Here is a 24130-nt window from a genome sequence, read left to right as displayed (position 1 = left end):
ACATTGGTTGACCCGTGGCGGGTGTACAGCCTAAGGAACGGTATGTCACAGCATCACTTGGAAGTGATTTAGTAAAAGTGAGAAGTGACGGTTCCTGTTTCTGCCATCTCTCATGTCGTGCTCACCTCCTTATACAGTGCACATTTAGTTTGGGGAATAGAAGTTACACATATGAAAGTTACTTATGAAATTTCCTGTAAATATATAGGTGGATATAAATAAAGGGGTTTCCCCTCCCATCTCATTTTGTAGCTGTCAGGTACATTACTGGTATATCTGCCAATATATGTATAATGTGTATGGGGGCCTCCCACCTCTCCCCCAACAGAGGATGCCAAGGGAGAGAATGTTGGATTTCTACTGCCCAGCCCTATTGTTCTCAGAGGTATAAATCTCTACCAGAGGGGTCTGAATGCGGCCCACCCTTCCTCAAGTTGCAGAACTATAACTCCCAGCATGCCCTGACAGCTGGAGAACCACTGGTAAGGTAACACTGGCTTATGGGGTAAACCATGGAATTCTGGGTACTGTAATCTCATAGACAGATAAAGTATCTATGATCTCCTCTTGTTGAATTTACAGTAAAAACCTCTTCCTTGTGGACCACTTCACCCAGTAAGTGCTTGACTCCAGAGCTGGCGGCCCCATCCATCTATCCTGCAGAAATAACACAAGTACTTGGGATGTGAGAATCTGTCACATTGAAGGGACCGTGCGGTCTGCATGCAGCATGTTACAGATTGATATACAGTATTGTGGGAAAAGTTCCAGGTTGTCATTTCTTCATGTAAATCTCTGCTCATAGTGGGCCAAGTAGTCATGTGAGCAGTTATACACAGCTGTCAGTCTCGTAGTATATGTGTGTGTGTGTGTGTGTGTGTGTATATATATATATATATATATATATATATATATATATATATATATATATATATATATATATATATAAAATGTTGGCAGTAAACTGCCAGTTAAAGGGGTTGTCCAGCGAAAATCTTTTTCTTTCAAATCAACTGGTGCCAGAAAGTTATATAGATTTGTAATTTACTTCCATTAAAAAGTCCCAAGTCTTCCCATACTTATTAGCTGCTGGATGTCATGCAGGAAATGTTCTTTTATTTTCAGTCTGACACAGTGCTCTCTGCTGACATCTCTGGCCGAGACAGGAACTGTCCAGAGCAGGAGAGGTTTTCTATGGGCATTCATACAAAGCAGAGACAAGAGTTCCTGTCTCGGCCAGAGATGGCAGCAGAGAGCACTGTGTCAGACTGAAAATAAAACATTTCCTGCAGGATATACAGCAGCTAATAAGTATAGGAAGACTTGAGATTTTTTAATAGAAGTAAATCACAAATCTATATAACTTTTTAATAACAGTTGATTTGAAAGAAAAAAATGTTTTTCGCTGGACAACCCCTTTAATATAAGATGTGGAGGTGAAGCACTTTACCAGTGTTTGAAGGGGTAGTTTAGCAAAAACAAACAAACTTTTTCTTGCACATTAACTGGTACCAGAGATTTGTAATTGACTTCTATTAACCCTTTAAAGACAGAGCAGATTTAAATTTTTGCGCTTTCGTTTTTTCCCTCATTGTGCTTAAAAGTCCATAGCGTGTGCATTTTTTCACTTAGAGACACAAATGAGCCCTTATTTTTTGCGCCACTAATTGTAATTTGCAATTGCAGTCCTAATTTTTGCATGAAGTACACTGCGAAACCAGAACAAACAAAATTATATGTGTGGTGAAATTTAAAATAAAACGCTTTTTTTTTTTTGAAGGGGGGGGGGGGGGAGGTTTACACTGTTCGCCCTAGGGTAAAACTGACTTGTTATATATGTCCCTCAAGTTGGTACAATTACCAGGGCCGTATTGCCAGCTGCTGCTGCCCCCGGCACTAAACCTGCAGATGCCCCGTCTTCACTCACCAATTAGCATCATGATTTTTTAGTTGATATCTGATCAGTCTCAAGCCGCGTTCCCACATTTACTGTACGTCACCACATGCAGCCACACCCAGACCCTTATGCGGTAACCAATAGGCGTATGGCCAATAATCCTGCTAACAGCACATGACTACTGGGAAAGAAATGGGAGCCTGGTTTCGGCCACATGCATTTCTCTCCATGGAGAAACATTGTCTGAATCGTGTTTTTCATGGTTTTTAGCTGCTTAAAACGTAAACTAATTTCCACATTGAATCAGTGATTAGAGCCGTTTGCATATTGTCTGATGGAATTCTCACCACAGGATTGGTAGGTAATAGCTCCAGGTGTCACATTTACCACCGCCACACCAGACATGACCAATACCGCTATACTGTGACTGGATAACACCGCCATACCAGACTTTACCAATACTATTATACTGTGACTGGATAACACCACCACACCAGACCTGACCAATACCACTATACTGTGACTGGATAACACCGCCACATCAGACCTGACCAATACCGCCATACTGTGACTGGATAACACCGCCATACCAGACTTTACCAATACTATTATGCTGTGACTGGATAACACCACCACACCAGACCTGACCAATATCACCATACTATGACTGAATAACACCGTCACACCAGACCTGACCAATACCACCTGACAGCCGAAGATTTGATGGTTACTGTAGTTTTGCAACAGCTGGGGGTGGAAGGTTCCCCATCCCTGATGTAGATGATCAGTGGTTTAGTTGGCCCATTATTTGTTTATGTAGAAGGCCAGAGTGAAAATTGCTAAATTTTGGGATTATTTGAAAATCTAGATGGCAAAATGGAAAAAAAGAAAAATTAGAAAAAAAATCACCTAAAATTCTTAAAAAATGTTTAATATACGAGAAGCTTCATTTAAAGTGACTCTGTACCCAATCTGACCCCCGAAACCCCATGTACGTTCGGATAGCTGCTTTTAATCCAAGATCTGTATTGCGGTACGTTTGGCAGGGGATGCAGTTATTGTCATAAAAAGTTACTTATAGAGTGCCTTCACACGTACCGTATCGCTGCGTATTTATCGCTGCGAGTTTCTCGCACATAAATCCACAGTGATACTGATTGCTATCAAGTCAATGTATGTGTATTACTACATGCGAGTTTGGTGCGATTTTTACATTTTGATTTGCACATGATTTTCACAGGTGAGTTTAACACCACAAAAAACGCAGCTACCTTCACGCGAGTTTTGTGAAATAAATATGCAGCGAAACGGTACGTGTGAAGGCACCCTTAAAATTGCAGCTCCGTGCCTTACGGGCGTATCTGTGCCCTAACTTTGCACCACCCCTCCGTCCTTCCTCTCCGCCCTCCTCATCATTAGGAAAGCTCCAGGCAAATTGCCTCCTATTCCCCACCTGTGTTACCACAGCACATGGGCTGGATCATTAAGAGACCAGTGCAATGTTCAAACAGAAGTAAATGTTCCACTGGCATTCCTAATGATGAAGAGGGTGGGGAGGAGGGACGGAGGGGGTTTTGCAAAGTTAGGGCACAGATACGCCCGTAGGGCATGGGGCTGCAATTTTAAAATTAATTATTTTATGACAATAACTGTATCACCTGCCGAACGGACCCCAGGACAAATCTTGGGTTAAAAGCAGCTGTCCGAATGTACAAGTGTTTTGGGGGGGGGGGGGGGGGGGTCAGATTGTGGGTACAGAGTCACTTTAAACAGTAGATCAGTGTGTGAGAGTGTCAGAGCCGTCTTTCTGTGTTTTAGTGATTGCTTTGCTTTCAGGGACGGATATTGGACAGATTCCCAGATTTTCTTGCTTCAACCAGTGCAATCTGCTGATAGAAATGCTAGAACATGCCTATAGCTGGCTGTATACTGGAGGCTCTGGGCAGCCAAGAAGACTGGTTTCGACCATTTTCTGCCGACCATTGACGCACATGCCGACCAACGAAAGCTGTTGGTCCTTGTTGGGCTCCGATGCTGAGTGACAGATCTGCATTAATGGAAACTGCACACAGGACGGCTGTGGCTCTATACAGAGCTCATGGATTCACTGTGTGCAAAAGAAGGGTGAATTTACTTTGGTTTAACTGTGAGGGGGCGTACATCCTAAGAAACGATATCTCACAATGTCACTTAGAAGTGGTTTAGAAAAAGTGCCAGTTCCTGTTTCTGCCATCTCTCCTGTCGCGCTCACCTCTTTATACAGCCAAGACGGCAGATCACAAGAAAGGTTCAGAATAGATTTGGGTCCTGAAAGATTATCTGACAGATTGTGCCAAAGATTTGAAGCCAAAGCCGGAAACAGACTATAAACAGAGGTCAAATCCATTCCTTTGGCTTTGGCTTCAAATCTTTGGCAGATAATCTTTCTGTGTAAATAGACCCAAAGAGGACATAATCACAGACTGACCGGATGGAACTTCTTTATAATACATGTATTCTTATAAAAGGGAAGGAATGGGAGCACTGTCCAGACTATGATAGCTAGTTATGATAGCTGTATGATGGACATAGTCACAAAAAGCAGATTTGTTCCTGTGGAAAAAGCATTATTAGGCCAGATTCACACTTGTGTAATACAGACACATTTTACTGTCTAATATAGCTGCCAACCTGATCATGGGTCCACTGATCCAGACTAGCAAGCCATCTTATAAGACTTCATTGTACCGGGAATTGTCCATTACCGCAGCCTCTGTAAGAATTATATATGTGTCGGCACTCCTAATCCTACACCATGATCCAGACTGACAGCATTCAGATCAGGTCATCACACCCACAGACTGGGGCTTGTGGCTGTCACTCCAATACAAAAATGCATCCATATTGCACTAATATGTAACCAGCCTGAGGCTTTCCATACATAGTAGACATCAGCTGACAATGTAATGTCTATAGAAGCCTCCTGACTGTCCCCTGGCAGTAGATGCATTTCAGCATGCCCAATCTATTTGTTCTGCAGATCTCACGCTGCACGTATATACACTCACCGGCCACTTTATTAGGTACACCTGTCCAACTGCACGTTACCACTTAATTTCTAATCAGCCAATCACATAGCGGCAACTCAATCTCCTGACATGGTCAAGACAATCTCCTGCAGTTCAAACCGAGCATCAGTATGGGGAAGAAAGGTGATTTGAGGGCCTTTGAACGTGGCATGGTTGTTGGTGCCAGAAGGGCTGGTCTGAGTATTTCAGAAACTGCTGATCTACTGGGATTTTCACGCACAACCATCTCTAGGGTTTACAGAGAATGGTCCGAAAAAGAAAAAACATCCAGTGAGCGGCAGTTCTGTGGGCGGAAATGCCTTGTTGATGCCAGAGGTCAGAGGAGAATGGGCAGACTGGTTCCAGCTGATAGAAAGGCAACAGTGACTCAAATAGCCAACCGTTACAACCAAGGTAGGCAGAAGAGCATCTCTGAACGCACAGTACGTCCAACTTTGAGGCAGATGGGCTACAGCAGCAGAAGACCACCCGTTACTAGCATGGTGTACCTAATAAAGTGGCCGGTATATATATCTGTATAGTGGGCAGCTAACCACCTACACCATAGTGTCCATAGGGATCCCCCTCCCCCAATAAATATTATTGGGTCGATGGGTTACTTTAATATATACAGATATGTCAGTGTTTTTCTAGTTTGATTAAAATTATTCTAGTGTTCTCTGTTTTGCTTTAGAATTTTTTTTTAATGCTGAGATTCACAGTGAATGGACACATGGAAATTAAAAGGGATTTCTTAGTATGACCACATCTGTCTGTCTGTTCTGTAGAATACCACTCACAGACTTACATTTACTGTACGTTATACAGTTCCGCTCATTTCCCCTGCTACGTGCCTCCTGCTCCCCTGGCCTGTCTGCTCTGCTCCCCGTCTGCCCCTGCCGCCATACGCCTGCTGGGAGGTGTGCTGCTCTGCTCCCCATCTGCCTCCGGTCCTGTCCGCCACGCCCTGCGACATGCCTCCTGCTCCCCCAGCCGTCAGCTCTGCTCCCCGTCTGCCCCAACGCCGTATCCCTGCTGGGAGGTGTGCCCTCTACTCCCCCGTCCGCCTCCGCTGTCAAACATAGAGACGGGGGCGACTCCTTGATCGTTCATTACATCATTTCCCTGAAAGGTGTCAGGCATTTGGTCAAATTCCTAGGGAAATAATGGAACGGCGTGTTCATTCCATCATTTCTCGGGATTTGATCAAATCCGTGGATTGTATCATTTCACTGCAACTGGGAGACCTGTATCGGGCGGACTGTGGGTGACCTGAACTGGAAGCTCGTCAGTTTAGATGACCAGAAATGCGGTCACTTATGGCCGTAATATGGACGCAAACTGCACATGTCACATGCAGGTGTGTACCCGGCCGTGCCTGAGTAATCCATTTTTTCTTTTCCAAGCACAGCTTGTACATACAGCTGCTGTACACCACCACTGTATAAAGAGATATAATAGGGCTGCCTTTGACCAGCATGAGCCCACACTATACCTCTGTATTCCATTAGTAAAGATTTTATTTCTCACATTCTGCACCTGTCTTCTAGTAATACATTTTGACATGCTTCATAGCCCTCTGTATGTATAAAGGTATTCTGTATGAAGGAATTTAACCTGCTGGTATGTCCTTATTGCACAGGAGACACCAAGAAGGGAGGTATGTATCTTACCTTCATCCTCCATTCTGTTGCAGTTAGTCATTTGCTCCACGGTGTGGTAAGACTTAGGAGAACTGCCTGCCCCCATAGCACTGATGTGCCCCTGGCCAACCTGCCCCTTTCCAATGATAATGAATGGAGCAGGTTAGATTGGCGCTATCGTGGCGGGCAGTGCTCCTAAATGTCTTACCGGACTGTGGGGCAAAAGACTAACTGCACCAGAACAGCTCTGAGGAGGAAGGTAAGACACATAGCTTCTTCCTCGGCATCTCCTGTGCAATAGGGACATATCAGCAGGTTAGATTCGCCTAACCTGCTGATAGTTCCCCTTTAAGTGTATTTCTGCGCACATAGAATTCCCTGCCAGTGTGGGAGACCTCAGAGAAGCCCCTGATGTCTGCGGGGTGTGGGGAGCTCGGCGGTCCTGTCCTTGTGTGCAGTGAAGGTCAGCACTCAGTATATTTGTGCCAGGCGGTGCAGGATCCATGCTGTTTCCTCTCTAGCTGCTGAGTCACCAGTCAGATCTTTAGCATATAATACAGAATGACAGTCTGTAGCCATCGCATTGTAGATCCCCAAACACTGGAATATTACACAAGGTTTGTGTAGGTTTCTTAATGTCACAACCGTGGGTTTAATCTTTTAGCTCTTTTTGTAGTCCGCTTAATAGAACCAGTATGTATAAGGTTTATTATTTGGAATAAACAAGAACGATCAGCTGATTATTTTCTTTATTACACGGAGCTGTTGAATTGGCCTTATTTGGCCAATTACCTTTCTGTGTAATAGGGTTCTAAGGCCTAAAAATTCTGGAAATAATTTACAGTCCTGAAAAATTCAGGAACATGTGAAATGTAGCCGTATAATTCGGCCACAGGAGTGATCAAACAGGCTTTTAATATCTACAGAAATGTCTGTCCCTTATCTGCAATATGAAGCCAGAAGATTAGGGTCTTTTGATGTCGCTACTGAATGGGATTCACACAGCGTATTTTGGTCAGTATTTTTATCCAAAACCTGGAGGGAAACGACAAAATATTACGTGTCAACTTAATGCTGATTCCCATGTCCCGTATTCTACAGGCCCTACGGGCGGGGAAGCCCTGGGCAGGGCTTCCCCATCTATAGGGCCCCTATAATACAGGATCTGGCGATAAGTCCTTAGGGTGCTTTTAGAGGGGTCATGGTGTTTCTGTAGCAAGTGCTCATCTACTAGATTAGAGCCTATTTAAGGAGCCTTCTACATGGTGGATAGGGCCACATGAATGACCTGAATTGAGTGTGGCCCTTTAATTTTATCATTATCTGCTGCTCATGTTATTTACCTAAATTTCATAATCAGCCATTTTACACTGGAAGTGATTTTAAATGTAGATAAAATGCATATGTGTATAGTAAGTAATGCTGAATATACACCTACTGCCTGCAATATAGGAACCTCTTTGATGCCAAAATCTCGCCCACATAGACCCCATCCTAGACCCAAAGTAATATATACATGGATCCCATCCTAGACCAAAGTAACATCTACATGGACCCCATCCTAGACCCAAAGTAACATCTACATGGACCCCATCCTAGACCCAAAGTAACATCTACATGGACCCCGTCCTAGACCCAAAGTAACATCTACATGGACCCTGTCCTAGACCCAAAGTAACATCTACATGGACCCTGTCCTAAACCCAATAATATCTACATGGACCCCATCCTAGACCCAAAGTAACATCTACATGGACCCCATCCTAGACCCAAAGTAATATCTACATGGACCCCATCCTAGACCCAAAGTAATATCTACATGGATCCCATCCTAGACCCAAAGTAACATCTACATGGACCCCATCCTAGACCCAAAGTAACATCTACATGCACCCCATCCTAGACCCAAAATAACATCTATGTGGACCCCATCCTAGACCCAAAGTAATATCTGCATGGACCCCATCCTAGACCCAAAGTAGTATCTACGTGGACCCTATCCTAGACCCAAAATACCATCTACATGGACCCCATCCTAAATCCAATAATAACATCTATGTGGACCCTGTCCTAAACCCAATAATATCTACATGGACCCCTTGCTAGACCCAAAGTAACATCTACATGGACCCCGTCCTAGACCCAAAGTAACATCTACATGGAACCCATCCTAGATCCAAAGTAACATCTACATGGACCCCGTCCTAGACCCAAAGTAACATCTACATGGACCCCATCCTAGATCCAAAGTAACATCTACATGGACCCTGTCCTAAACCCAATAATAACATCTACATGGACCCTGTCCTAAACCCAATAATAACATCTACATGGACCCTGTCCTAAACACAATAATAACATCTACATGGACCCCGTCCTAAACCCAATAATAACATCTACATGGACCCCATCCTAGACCCAAAGTAACATCTACGTGGACCCCATCCTAGACCCAAAGTAACATCTACGTGGACCCCATCCTAGACCAAAAGTAACATCTACGTGGACCCCATCCTAGACCCAAAGTAACATCTACATGGACCTTTCTTACTGGGGGTTCACAGGGGTCTTCTGGCACACTGCACTTGAAGTTGGCTGGTGTGCATAGTGCAGTGGTCATCATGTTTTCATGAGCTAAATAGGAACATGCACAGACATTATGATGAAGACACGCCATGGCTTAGATGTTTGTTCTCATCTTATCCTTGGATAATGACACTTCATGCTTTTGATAAGACATTTATCTGCAGATCCAGGTGCCCATACACATTAGAGGATGTTGGCTGAACCCCCTCGTTTTGTTGGGACTGACTGACCACCTGATATGTGCGGAGTCCTCCCGACTCTCCTGACATACAGTGATGAGAGAGAGAAGGATCGAGCAGAGGTTAATTCCATGAGAAGGACGCACATTAGAGCCGAGCGTGAATGTATGTAAGGGAATAGCTGCAAACAAGCATTTAGCCCACAGCTTACCTATGGTAAAGGGCACCTTTATTTTATTAACCTCTGCCCTTAATCTTATGTGATCTACCACCACAGACTGCAGATTCTCAGTACATCTAGCACTAAATATAGCAGGATGAGCTAATATTGTGTTGATAACTTGTCTTTGAGTGTTTTTTCTGATTCCATATGTGTATAATATTTTGTTCTTTTTTATGCATTGTATATCCGGCATGTATGTCACTTCACTGCCCCTAATGTATAATAATGATCACATTTCTTGGAGGCGGTATCCATGCCTTCTTGTTTACCCCACACTGAGGATCCTACAGATGTCGGATATTTCTCTGTGCACATGATGTGTAGCCAAGTCAGTGAGCTGCTGGCGCCAAGGCAGTAGCTGCCATCCTGAAGCTGCGGGCGCTGCCAGCTCATCCCGGTGAATACCGCTTGTAATCTTGTTAATTAAAAAACGTTAATCCTCCGAGCAAATAAGATATGAAATCAACTATTTTATGTTCACCAAAGTTTTTTCTTTTCCCAGCTTAAATTCTCCAACATTTGAGAGCTCCCCGCTGCCATTCTGCCTCACTGGCTGTTAATAAACATCACTATGGGCCGGGGATGGTTTTATTATAGCCATTCACTTCAGTTACATCTTTCATGCCACGCTCGTGAGGTTGTAAAGAATAATATCTCATATGTTTATTTCAGCTGCAGCGGAATGAAGAAGCTGTAATCTTCCACTAGATAGAGTGTGAGGCCTTCTAACAATGTGTATTGTGCATCCGAGGGATAGCAGAAATAGATGCCTATGCCATGGAATCACATGCAGCACCAACCTGCAAGTGCCGTGTATACTCCCCCCATCCTACACAGGATAAAAAACTACTATAGCGTTGTTGTTTTTTTGTTTGTTTGTTTGTTTCTAATGAGGTTCTTTGCAAACCGTTTGATAAAATAGTTTACCATCTCACCACGTTAAGGTGACCTCAGAGAAATATGGTCCTACACTAACAATTGCCAGTCAGTGTAGGACCATTTATTTCTGAGGTCACCTGGCACTTGCAGGTTGCTGTTGCGCTTTTCTGTTTTTGTCTGTACATTAGCCACAGCAGGGTGCACCTGGAAAGTGTTATTGGTGTTTTGGCCGTTTTTTGTTTTTCATTGTATAAGATGCAGCATTTGCAGCAGATCTCGCCCTTATGCACCCCTATGTGATAGGAAAATGTCGCCTTTAGCTTTTCTGCTAGATGCACCTTTACCTGGGTAGGTGTATAGGATGGAAAGATCTGCCACAAATCTGAGCACTGTGTACCATGGAGCTTGTGGTGCGGAATACACTCCTCTACATTGATATATTTTCTGTAACTAATGTCAGTAGGAGTTCTGTAAACAGCCGGCTCAGAGGTTTTTAGCATCCTGCCCAACTCAGAGGGCCGCAAGCCAGCCTGAAGGGGCTAGGCGAGCAATAGACTTCAAGATAAATGTGGCTTTAGAAGTAGCACCTTAATCTATTGGATACTTTATGGCATATTCAGCGAGTATGCCATAAATGACCAGATGAGAATACATTTTTAAAGGAAAACTATTAGCAAGTTAGAAGATTTAACCTGCTGATATGTCTCTATAGTGTCTAGGGCTTGATCTTAGAACTTTATTCTGTATGCTAATGAAGCGTTTTGGTGCACTGGGGGCGGGGATACTAATGAATATTAGTAGAGCCGGCTGGGGCCTGTTGATGCACTAAGGGATGGGGCTAGTTAAATCTGTCTTGTGATAAATCAGCTTATGGTGCCTTTACACACACAGATTTATCTGACAGATTTTTAAAGCCAAAGCAAGAAACAGACTATAAACAGAATAGATCATAAAGGAAAAGCTGGTATTCCTCTTCTTTTCAAATCCATTCCTGGCTTTGGCTTCAAAAATCTGTCAGATAAATCTCTGTGTAATGGCACCCTTACAGAGGAATCAGATTACATCTGCCTATAGAGGTCTGTGGAGATCAGATGGATGGAGGAAGAGTATCTGGTAATAGAGAAAAAAAGATAGATGAGGATCTATAAATTTTTTTCTATTTATAACTCACCCTAATGCTGCGTTTACACAAAGCGATAATTGGCCTGATCGTACGATTAATGATTTCGAAGTAACGTTTTTTTTTTTTTTTAATAACGATCAGCGTTTAGACGGAATGATATATCGTACGGAAAAATCATTTTGCGATCGCTTAAGCCTATCTCGCTCGTAGGTTAAATCGGTGAACGACTGTTTACACAGAGCGATCTGCAAATTTTTTGCGAATGACCAACGATGATTTGAGAACATGTTCAAAGATCAAAATGAACAATTTCTCGCTCGTCGTTTGATCGTTCGCTGCGTTTACACGTACGATTATTCGAATTCGATCGTTATTGTGCAAATTCGCACGATAATCGTTCTGTGTAAACGCAGCATTAGGCTGGATTCACAGTTTACACTGTTAATTGCTGCTCTCTAATGTCCTCAATACCGCTTTTTAGAGATGAGCGAACAGTAAGTTCAGAGCCGCCTGAACTTGAACCCTTGGGCGCATTCACACGTTCCGTCTTCTGCACGGAACACGGATGTGTAATGCATGTAACGGACTCAGCTGTGCTACATCACTGACTCGTCATTTCTACCTCAACTTTGCTAAATCGTGTTGCTATCAGCTCTGCTACATCATGGACCAATTAGGCAGAAGCATGATGGGAAGTGTTGTTTTCAATCTTGCATATAGACCATCTTTTAGAAAAACTTGTAACTCAGCAACGGTGGCAGCTAGAAATACGGGAGACAGCTTAAAATACTCAGGGGGACTTGCTGAGCTTTTAATTTTTTTAAGCTTTGGGGGGGGGGGGGGGGGGGGCAGAATACCCCTTTAATTTTTTTTTTTTTTTATCTTTTAGGGTTGGTCGGCACCACAGGAAAGTGCCTTGTAAATGAACATGATAACCAGTATGGAGAATATTAAAGCATCTACTGCGGTTGTCATTAGCTTTCTGAACGCAGGTTATGAATAGCATTCCCTGGGTAGCTGGATAATTAACCATGTGGGAGCTGTAATGGTTATCCGCTAGTGTTTGTAGAGGCAAAAAGTTTGGAATGGTTGATACAAATTTTATCTTTTTGAAAGAACTTAGAGATACTCCTGTGAAAAATGTTTCTTTCAAATCAACTGGTTTCAGAAAGTTATAAAGATTACCAGTACTTATTAGCTGCTGTATGTCCTGCAGGAAGTGGTGTATTCTTTCCAGACTGACACAGTGCACTCTGCTGCCACCTCTGTCCATGTCAGGAACTGTCCAGAGCAGGAGAGTTTTTTAATGGGGATTTGCTACTGATCTGGACAGTTCCTGACATGGACAGAGGTGGCAGGAGAGAGAACTGTGTCAGACTGAAAAGTATACATCACTTCCTGCAGGACATACAACAGCTGATACGTACTGGAAGACCTGATATTTTTAAATAGAAGTAAATTACAAATCTATATAACTTTCTGAAACCAGTTGATTTAAGAGAAAAATATATTTGCTGGAGTACCCCTTTAACAAGTGATTTTAAGGTGAATAAACTGAAGTATGCTGTGAAAAAGCTGCATTTCCCATAATGGAGCTGGCCTCAGTCTGGCCAGTTTACTGACAGGTTTTCATCATTGTACATAATGCTAATTTGATATAAATTACCTGTCTCCTTTGTTCCTTGTCAAGTGTTTGAAGTGTCAGGAATAGTCTAAAGCACAGGTGTCAGACTCCGGCCCTCCAGCTGTTACAAAACTACAATCCCCATCATGCCTGGACTTTGGCTGTCCAGGTATGATGGGAGTTGTAGTTTTGCAACAGCTGGAGGACTACGAGTTTGACACTTGGTCTAAAGTATTAGAGCTGGTTGAAGAACATGGATCCCAACTTGTCCAGGCCCTTTTATGCCAGTATTTGCCTACAACACTTGGGCATGTTAATAGATTTGCTCAGCTATGTCTTCCTTGATTCCAGTAATTGAATTGGATTATTATAAAAATGAAAGAAGTAAGGGCTCCCCGTGCCCCCCAGACCCTTATCCTCTGAGGCTCAGATGCGTAGAATCGGCTGTGTGTTCCCGCTCTGTAAGGAGATCAGCCCTTTGTGTGCCGTCTCCGGTCGGGAAAACCACAGAACAAAGGATCTGATGGCGGAGAAATGTGAGGAGCTGCTCTGGGGCACAACTAATCATTAATGTTTCCACAACAGCGATTCTGTGTAATTGCTGCTTTGCTTCCAGCCTGCGGGCTCGGGACCAAGGCGATGTGTACGAGGCATAAAAGGAGACGGCTAATCCACGGAGATGCACCACCTAGGCTTGTTAACCTTCAGCGCTCTCTGTATACGGCTGGCAGAGAATCTCAGTTGACCACTTACATAATGCATATTGAATTCCAATGCTGGATCAGCCATAGTGGGTGGGAACCGTCCTCATCAGTCATCAACTTTCCATATGCTTAATATACTTAATCCTGTAATGTAGATATAGGGCGATAAAACTGGAAGTATGCTAATGAATAGTATGCTATAGGTCTCGATGTCATGGAGAAGATGTCCACAACAGAAAGTTGGCCTTGGCCCAGTGGTGTAAAGTTTAGGCCTCATTCACACTTCAGTATGGAAAAGTGGAATAAAAATAGATGTATAATATGGATCTTTTGTGGGTTTTTTTTTTTTTTACAATTGAATTGTATCAGTTTTTATTTAAAATTTTGTTAAAACTAGAAATGAGAAAATTGATGATATGATGTGAGAAATTTGTTTGATTTTTAGTATTCTAGGAAGTAAAAAAGGAATCCTAGGAGACCTCAGTGACTCATTCCAGACTTCCCCGGGGAATCAGAATACTTGGACAATAGCGTGAAACAAATCAATGGCCGACTTGTTTGAAAGAATTTAAAGGGGTTATCCAGCGCTACAAAAACATGGCCACTTTCTTCCAGAGACAGCCCCACTCTTGTCTCCAGCCTGGGCGGGGTTTTGCTGCTCAGTTCCATTGAAATGAATGGAGATTAATTGTAAACCGCACCTGAAGTGGAGACAAGAGTCGTGTTGTCTCTGTGAGAAAGTGGCCATGTTTTTGTAGTACTGGATAACCCCTTTAAAAAATCTTACATATTTTTTGGTGTTTGATATCCTTCCAATTTTCCATCAGATGATGATGGTGGGGAGAGGGGTCGGTAGTGCTGGATTCTGGATGAGCATTTATGTGTATGGGAAGGACGTGAAAGACATAGCTGTCGGACGGTGACCATCCACAATCTCAGTTATGTTCTATCACGTGCATAGTCAGGATAGGGCCTAACTACCCCAGATGGGGAATATGGATATGGATGTGATTTCTAGTGTGAATAAGCTCTAATTTGCGTAGTAGTACATTTTTTTGGAAAAAGAGCACAGAAAAGCGCTGCTTGTGCAAAATACTGGCAAGTCATATCAATATTACTATTAGCTGACTACATACCTTCCTCGGCCCCTTGTACACAATAGGAGGCTATCAACAGGTTAGATTCGTCTAATCTGCTGATAGTTCCCCTTTAAATATTAGGCTGCAGCTGTCCACCCTCCAAGCCACTGTCCAGTAAGGAGAAGGTAAAAAAGAAGTGGATTAGTGTAAATCCCTCTGCTCTACCTTCCTTCTTATTTGGCAGGACACTATAGATTTATAGGTTATGTGTAAGATTTAGGTCTGCAGATCAGTGATGTGTTCTCAGTATGCTGCTGTATAGTACAGTATACGGCTATATCTGCCCCCATATCTCCTGACACAGCTTGTAGTATTAGGATGCCAGGGTATTCCTGCCCGCCTCTAGTGTATACATGTCTATTGCTGGTGAATTATTCAGCAGCGCTGTCTTATATACCGGTGTGGTTTCTGTGATCTATGTATTGATGCTATCATGTGGATAACAGGGAAGCCTTGTGGGGAGGGGATTTTACCTCTTGAATCGTGCGTCCGTTTATACATGTCAGCTACACAAGTCGGATCATGAATAAAATATTTTGGTTTGTTATTTATGTGATGTATTTGATGTTTGATTTATTTGTGGGATCTTCCTGTCTGACATAGCGGAGGTTTAACAGTGTAATCCAGCGGGGATATCGCACAGAACATCCCAACAATATCTGTCCCAGACCATTGTAGCCCCTAGGATGAGGTCATGTTGACATTAGAGATGAAGAAGGGACCTAAATATTAGCTCAGCTTTACTAACCGAAAGTAAACATAGACAAGACAGGCTAAACATACACCGGATTTATCCTAGTGGCTCAGGCTGTTTGATGCATTGCATCTTTAGTCTGTCCGGTCTAAGTTCAGACCAACTACTGGTTGACACCACAACCATTTTCCAGTAAAGCCAAGAACCTTCTAAAGTTTGGTCATCTATCCTATTCTCTTTGTAATACAGATGGTTTACAGCAGAATGCTTTTAAGGAGGATTTGTATGGCACAGCCTCAGGATAAGCCATAAATGTCTAATATATGGGGGTCTCACCTCTGGGACCAATTCAGTGTAGATGTTAGTGACTGCTTTTACAATGATGTACAATAGACGTTGTGTACGTGTCAATAATTATTGAGACTGGAATGGCTCTTTAGGGTTAGGTCCTCAGTGTGACACTTCACACCTATACCAAGTCACATCAAGGCTGTGCATACGATGCAATGTCGTAACGTTTCCATTCTGTAGGCGTCAATAGATGTCTCTTGCCATAGCTGAAGTCATCTGGAAATTGGGCATGGTCAGAAATTGGGGAAGTGTGCCGTCACTAGTCCTGTCGTCTTGCCCTGAAGTTGTCTAGCACGTTCCTGCATGGAATTTGTTGCCTCCACAAGCTGTGGAAAAATCCACATTAAGGGTAGCTTCACACATACCGTATCGCTGCATATCTAACAATGCGTATTTAGCGCTGCGTTTTTATCGCTGCGTGTTTGGTGCGATTTTTACATGCGAGTTTTGCTTTTCACATGAAAATCATGTGAAAATCAAAACTCGCATGTAAAAATCGCACCAAACACGCAGCAATAAATACGCAGCGTTAAATACGCAGCGATACGGTACGTGTGTACATCCCTGCTGCGAGTTTGTCTGCCATTGAGTAAACGGGGCCGGGATCCGCAGCAAATTTGCAGTGAGAAACTCGCTGCGGATCCGGCAAGTGGGTTTGTACCCTAAAGGCTGAATTACACAGATCAATATTATCCCCTGTAATAGTGACAGTGATCAGCTGAACTGGCTAATGCTCAATTCTGACATGCTTACAAACCACCGGCAATTGACTGTAAAATTACTGTTCCCATTATACATGGGCAGGTAAAGACATATTTTGACTGTCCAGGTATGATAGGGATTGTAGTATAGACTTATCAGGGATTTTGACTTCTCCATTGCAATTCATGTGGAAAATCTGCAATATCTGGTATGTCCACGCTTTGTGGCTATGCTGCTGGTTTGTTGCCTATTTTCCCAACTAACTTCAATGGGGAGGTGAAAATCGGCATCTGATCTGCACTGTTTCCGCAATGTGTGATGAGTGACAGCCATGTCAGTACAGTAGCGCAGAGATTTAACAGTTTCAGAGCTAGCGGCATCATAATGAATGATGATGCAAGGAGTTACGAGGTCCGCGAATTAATGGTGTTTACAGAACATGTGAATGCAGCCTTAGGGTGGCTTTACACACACCGTATCGCAGCGGATTTTCTGCAGATCCGCAGCTGATTTGATCTAAATAACTGAACACAGCATCAAATCTGCACCATCAAATCTGCTGCGGATATGGTGTGTGTGAAGGTAAACTTAGGGCCCTATTCCACCAGACGATAATCGTTAACGAATAACTATCTCAAACCACCGCTATTGCGAAAGACCTTAAAACGTTCACGCATTTCCATGGGACCATAATCATTACTTAGGGTACAAACCCACTTGACGTATTTGCTGCGTGAATCAGTCTTAAAAATAAGCAGGCAAAACGCAGGTTGGCTTTATACAATTGTTCTGCGTTAAAATACGCAATTGCGTATTTTTGAAGCGTAAAGCTTGTTGTTAGCAAAGCATCAGTTGTTAACAACCTGTGCGAAAAACGCATGTAGCTTCACACTTCAAATACGTAATTGCGTATTTTAACGCAGAACAATTGTATAAGGGTACAAACACACACAGCAGATACGCAGCAGATTTGATACTGTGTTCAGTTATTTAGATCTAATCTGCTGCGTATCTGCAGCGTATCGCAGCAGTAAATACGCAGCGTATATGCTGTGTGTGTTTGTACCCTGAAGCCAACCTGCGTTTTGCCTGCTTATTTTTAAGACTGATTCACGCAGCAAATACGTCAAATGGGTTTGTACCCTTAGGATCGTATTTGCGATCGTTTTTTCTTCGCTATTTCTTCGCTATTGCGCTCGTATCTACTGCGAACGACTGAAAGATGTCTTATTCAATACGAACGTTTTGCGACCGAGCAACGATAGAAATAGGTCCAGGTTTTATAAAGCGATCAACGATTTCTCGTTCGGTCGTTAATCGTTAACTGCATTTCAACCGAACGATTATCGTTTAGATTCGAACGATTAAACGATAATCTGAACGATAATCGTCTGGTGGTATTGGGCCCTAAGGGTGGGTTCACATACAATGGATCCACAGCAGATGTTATGCTGCGAATTCACAGCGAAATCAGCTGCAGATTCTTAACTGTCATTTTCAATAAGAATTCATACTCGCAGCGAAATTGTCATCCCACTGCGAGTATGTAAAAGTCAAAACCCCCTTAACCCCCCGCGGCCCGGTACATAGGGGGCTGACTTTTACATACTCGCAGTGGGATGACAATTCCGCTGCGAGTATGGATTCTCATTCAAAATGACAGTTAAGAATCTGCAGCATATTTCGCTGCGAATTTGCAGCGTGAAATCCGCTGTGGATCCGTTGTGTGTGAACCCACCCTTAGGGTAGCTTCACACGTACCGTATCACTGCGGTTTTAACGCTGCGTTTTTATCGCTGCGTTTTTGGTGCGATTTTTTTTTTTTACATGCGAGTTTTGATTTTCAAAACGCAGCGATACGGTACGTGAGAAGGCACCCTTAGGGTGGATATGTGTCAGATTTGTTGCAGAAACTCTTACAATAAGATATACATGTAACAAAAAGCTCTTGCAGCAAGCGGGAAAGCAATTGGGAGACAGCTTGCAGCCGTAGGCTCCAGTGGTAAAAAATTCTTTATGTAACCCACTAACTGTTATGGCAAATGGGTCAAATAACATTTTGCATGTTTTTTTATTTTTATAGCAGTGCTGTTGTGTTTTTGAAGTGTGTGTATGTATACACAAACACACACGTGTACATATACACACACACACACTTTAAAGGGCAACTCTGGTGAAAATTTTTATTTTTTCAAATCAACTGGTGCCAGAGATTTGTAATTTACTTCTATAAAAAAAAAAAAAAAAAAAATCTCAAGTCTTCCAGTACTTATCAGCTGCTGTATGTCATAGACATAGATATGCAGGACATACAGCAGCTGATAAGTACTGGAAGACTGGAGATTTTTTAATAGAAGTAAATTACAAATCTCTGCCACTTTCTGACACCAGTTGAATTAAAATAAATGTTTTTTTTTCCACTGGAGTTGCCTTTTAAGTCTATGGGTATCTTGGTTCATGCAACAAGTGAATCTGACAATCGCCTTATTGCCCAGTTTAAGTTCAGCGTTGACGTCCCTTTAGATGGGAATCTGCCTGAGACATTAACTGTTAGGCCAGTAATAGTGTCTGAAATGAAATCCCTATTTGCTGTAATGCTGTAGCCGGGTGTCCGCAGGCGTCATTCTCCCAGTGAGTCCATCGATTTGTTGGCTGACACAGTAGCCGTTCTGCTCACCAGACTTAACACATTTGTGCAGACGCAGGAATCCATTTCATTACGGGAATACAATACGGGTGGCAAATTAGTTAAGACACTTGTGGTTTCCTACAGGTTAGAGGGGCGCGGATCCCGCCAGCTCTGGAGGAGCAGGATTACCGGCAAGCAGGTGGTCTTTCTTAGATAAGCTCTATTGTGCATGGCTGCCATGGAGACCCTTGTACAATGATATCATCTCATCAAGGGGTTTCCCAGAGAGACTACAAGTAGTGGAGTTAGCGGGGATGTAGTCGGTGCATGTGATAATGCAGCGTTGTCCGGGGAGGTGAGCGGTGGGGATGCTGGGGTCCCAGCAGGTGCCCAGAGGGTGCGCGGGCTCTATGTGGAGGACGCGGCTAATTACCATCTGCATCCAAGGGGAGAACCATCCGCCCATCTGTCAGGACAGAGCTTCCCTCATCCCTCCCACCTAACACAGCCCCCTCCCCTGCATCCTCTCAGTGTAAACACACACAGAGAACTTCAGGGACACAAAGCACCAGCCCTCTCCCTCCATTGATGCCTGAGCTTGGATCTTTTTAGCATCCGTGTTACTAGGATCCTCCATTCTCGGGTAGACTTTGTCGCCTCCCTCTCTCCTACCTTCTCTCCTGTACTCTGCTCCTTCTTCCTCTGCAAAGCTTTGGCCTGTCCCCTGCAGTGTTCTGTCCTCTGCGCTTTACCTATCTGACAAATGCCAGGCTTACTCCCCCAGGCAGCTGCCATCCTGGCCTGACCACCTTCACAGCTCTCTAGTCTTTGATGACATGCAGACTGGCATCTGAAGGACCTCCTGAATCTGACACCATGGAGCCCGTGAGCCACCAAGGGATGCCTCGTCTCTCCTGGATAGACACTCTCTACAGCAGTAAGTCCTTTATTCTGCCTATGATCTCCACATAGATCCATCTTACATGGTATTGACCACATCGCCTTAGGGATAAGTACTAAATAATTCTCGACACTCTCTTTAAAAAGTCACTTGTGATGTGTCATTGATTTCTTGTTACGCTCTGATCTGTATGTTTTTGCATTACGCATGTGTGGGTCATTTGTTGGCACTGAACCATTCACACAAATGGGCATCGTGCCACTTGGCTGGTGAGCGCCGGTAGACGTGTATACATAGAAAAAAAAAGTCCATCATCATGTCATGATGGGTATGAGAAGCTGTATAATGTCTATAGGTTCTATGGTGCTCTTGTGGCCTTGCCCTATTCATATTTCAGATTCTCCACCTTTGTGCTATGCAGTATGCCGGCTTCATCTTCTACACAAAACGCTCCCGGCTTCTCGCTCCCCCCACTACGTGATCCTGTTCACATCTGGTATTCTGCGCTCATTTTCTCCCAGCTGGGGCTGGCATCGCCGCTCACAGGAGTCTGGCATGGGATTGATCAGCTGTCTGCGCTGTCTAGATGGGGCACATCCAGGCCCTTTGATATTCATGTCCCTGAAGAATAAGGGAGTACAGTATGTGTGCAAATGTATTAGTGTGCCTATTATACACAGGCGTATAGAGGCGTATACATGATGGGGGGGGATAGGGGGTTTTGCATCACCTTGAATATGTATGTAATTTGTAAGTCTACGAATATCAATAATGTATGTAACGCATGAATATTCATAGATATGTGCAAGCTTTACTTGTACGTTGTGAAATTTAGGTTTTCTTCCCTTTCTTTTATCATATATAAAGTAGATTTTGTGCAGAAAATTACCTGACAGCAGTCAGTCTATGGACGGGCAGCACTTAACCTGTCTGAGCTCAGAAAAGTGGACGTGTGGGCTCATGTTAATGCTGTATATATTCAGGGGACAGCTATATAACAACTTGCCACGTTTGCAGTGGCTGACTGTCAGATTATTGCACCTATTACATCAGGCAGGAGTCCGCTAGATGTTTCTAATGATGAAACTACCCTGACAGCGGCTGCAGCATTTTGCCTGAGAGCCCATTGCCATTCTGTGAGTGACAGCAGGGCTTCATGCTGTGCTGATGGCTGTCTGCTGAGGGAGGGAACCTTCTGCAAATGCAGTGTCTGAAAGCTGGAAAATTGCTGTATTGCGATTTTCTATGAACACCAAATCACCTGGAAAATTACAGCGTTCCGCGTCTTATGGGTATAGATGTGTGCTGTGCTGGTGATAATGTTACACCGCTGCATCACGCTGCTCACTCACTGCCAGTTCTGACTGGGCTGAGCCGGTGCATTCATGTGGACTGTAATGGGGTTACCCACCTGCGCTGAGCAGCGGAAACTACATTTACTGTGAAAATGAGACATATAAAATAAAACCAATCTAAGCTTTAAACCTAATTCAGTGTATTCTATACACATATAAAAGCTGAGAAGCAGATGGTGATAGAAACCTACAGGATCAGTTCTCTTGGTGTGATCTACTGGAAGTAATAGCTGGACTGTTCCTTGTCCCTGATGTTTCTTCTATGTTCCCTACCTGTAGCTAAGATCAATTTAATGGGAAGACATAGATGGAAAACAATACACTAATGTATGCAGCTATTGCATAAAAAGGCTGTGTATGCTTTGGCTGTATGCTCATTGTGTATGTTGGGAGATGCTTATGGATGTATGCCAGCAGTGCCATAGACATTGAAGGCCAGGTCCATCCATTCCAGAGTTGGTTCAACTGGGAACGCAGGATGCAGCAAGATGGATCTTTTGCGCCCAATATCCTATCTCTTTCCCTGTAAGTGGAAATGGCACCAGACCTTTGGATCATCTATGGACAAATACAGACAGATTTAACGGCCCAATAAAGTGTAATTTTTTTCATTATATTCCATACAAAAACAGCAGCTGTATGAGGTGGCAATGTGAGACGCCAACATGTTTCCGGTACTGTATGCACCCTTATGGCTTGAGCCATGAATAAGAGTACATGTTGCACTGGAAACGTGTTGGGGGCTCACATATCGCCTTTTTTTATAGTTAGAATGACCTGAGAAGATTTTCACTCTATCTGGACTGTTAGAGCCGTCTGTTTTTTTTTTTTTCATTGTTGACTACACACTAAATTGGAACAAGGACCTATGCGCTACCAGAGTAAACAGAAAAAAAGAACAACAATAGCACTCAGAGGTAGATACTCGTAAATGGGCAATGTGGTGGAGATATTGCCAAAGGGGGTATACACTCACCGGCCACTTTATTAGGTACACCTGTCCAACTGCACGTTACCACTTAATTTCTAATCAGCCAATCAGATGGTCAAGACAATCTCCTGCAGTTCAAACCGAGCATCAGTATGGGGAAGAAAGGTGATTTGAGTGCCTTTGAACGTGGCATGGTTGTTGGTGCCAGAAGGGCTGGTCTGAGTATTTCAGAAACTGCTGATCTACTGGGATTTTCACGCACAACCATCTCTAGGGTTTACAGAGAATGGTCCAAAAAAGAAAAAACATCCAGTGAGCGGCAGTTCTGTGGGCGGAAATGCCTTGTTGATGCCAGAGGTCAGAGGAGAATGGGCAGACTGGTTCGAGCTGATAGAAAGGCAAGAGTGACTCAAATAGCCAACCGTTACAACCAAGGTAGGCAGAAGAGCATCTCTGAACGCACAGTACCTCCAACTTTGAGGCAGATGGGCTACAGCAGCAGAAGACCACCCGTTACTAGCATGGTGTACCTAATAAAGTGGCCGGTGAGTGTATAATCCACTTACTTCACCATGGGGGAAAGATCATATGCACTGACCTAACCCCCTCCAGGACGCTTGATATCAAATGGCATGCGGCAGATGTATATTCAAAGAATGGTTTATTCCAAATACATCTGCCGCATGCCATTTGATGCCATTTGATATCAAGCGTCCTGGAGGGGGTTAGGTCAGTGCATATGATCTTTCCCCCATGGTGAAGTAAGTGGATTATATACCCCCTTTGGCAATATCTCCACCACATTGCCCATTTACGAGTATCTACCTCTGAGCACTATTGTTCTTTTTTTTGTGTTTACTCTGTTGCTCCACCGGCGTGGTTCCACCCCGGGCTTTTGACTGAGCGCCCTCCATTATTTGATGATCCCACTGGGACGGAGAGTGATATCTCTATACACACGACTCTGGATATAGGTGGATTGGGGAGGGAAACATCCCATACCCACATACACCAGGTGAGTTTGACTATCACTGTGTTGTGTTTTTTTTTTTTTTTTTTTGAAGAGCGCTATCCCCCACTACCATACCCTACGCGCTGCCAGAGAAGTGGAGTGGTGAGTTGGCTTTTACATTTTTAGCATGGTTGTCTTCTGACATACATTTTGCAGATTAAAAAACATGGTAGGCCACGGGTGACGCCCCTCCAGCTTTTGCAAAACTACAATTCCCATCATGCCTGGTATAGAGCTTTAGCTTTGGCTGTCCAGGCATGATGGGAATTGTAGTTTTGCAACAGCTGAAGTGCCGTGAGTTTGACACTCCTGGTGTAGGCAATGTATTCAATGTGGCACCTGCACGTTTGATCCCAACTATGTCAGATCACCAGACATGTGAACACTGATACATACATTGGCAGCCCATTGGTGAATATACATAGCCGAAGCCTAGGAACGGGTATTCTGCATCAGTATACTGATACTTTTATTAACTTTTCTTCCATGTTTTATGTACCATTTGCATACA

General features: G+C 43.5%; 1 protein-coding gene across 2 annotated transcripts in view; it reads left to right on the top strand.

Annotated features, from left to right (window-relative positions):
* ABR (ABR activator of RhoGEF and GTPase) overlaps positions 1 to 24130 on the top strand; it is a 278755-nt gene that overhangs the window by 34516 nt on the left and 220109 nt on the right. Inside the window, exon 1 of one of the 2 annotated variants that reach the window (XM_069946114.1) lies at positions 20282 to 20357. The exons of the other annotated variant lie outside the window; for it this stretch is intronic. Within the exon in view, the coding sequence (XP_069802215.1) occupies positions 20297 to 20357 (61 nt within the window). The 5' untranslated portion in view covers positions 20282 to 20296. Of the gene's footprint in view, positions 1 to 20281; positions 20358 to 24130 lie in introns of those variants that run through there. 2 annotated transcript variants of the gene reach the window in all.

Source organism: Dendropsophus ebraccatus, chromosome 11 (assembly GCF_027789765.1).
Source record: "Dendropsophus ebraccatus isolate aDenEbr1 chromosome 11, aDenEbr1.pat, whole genome shotgun sequence".
NCBI lineage: Eukaryota > Metazoa > Chordata > Amphibia > Anura > Hylidae > Dendropsophus > Dendropsophus ebraccatus.
This window is presented reverse-complemented; position numbering and strand designations above follow the sequence as displayed.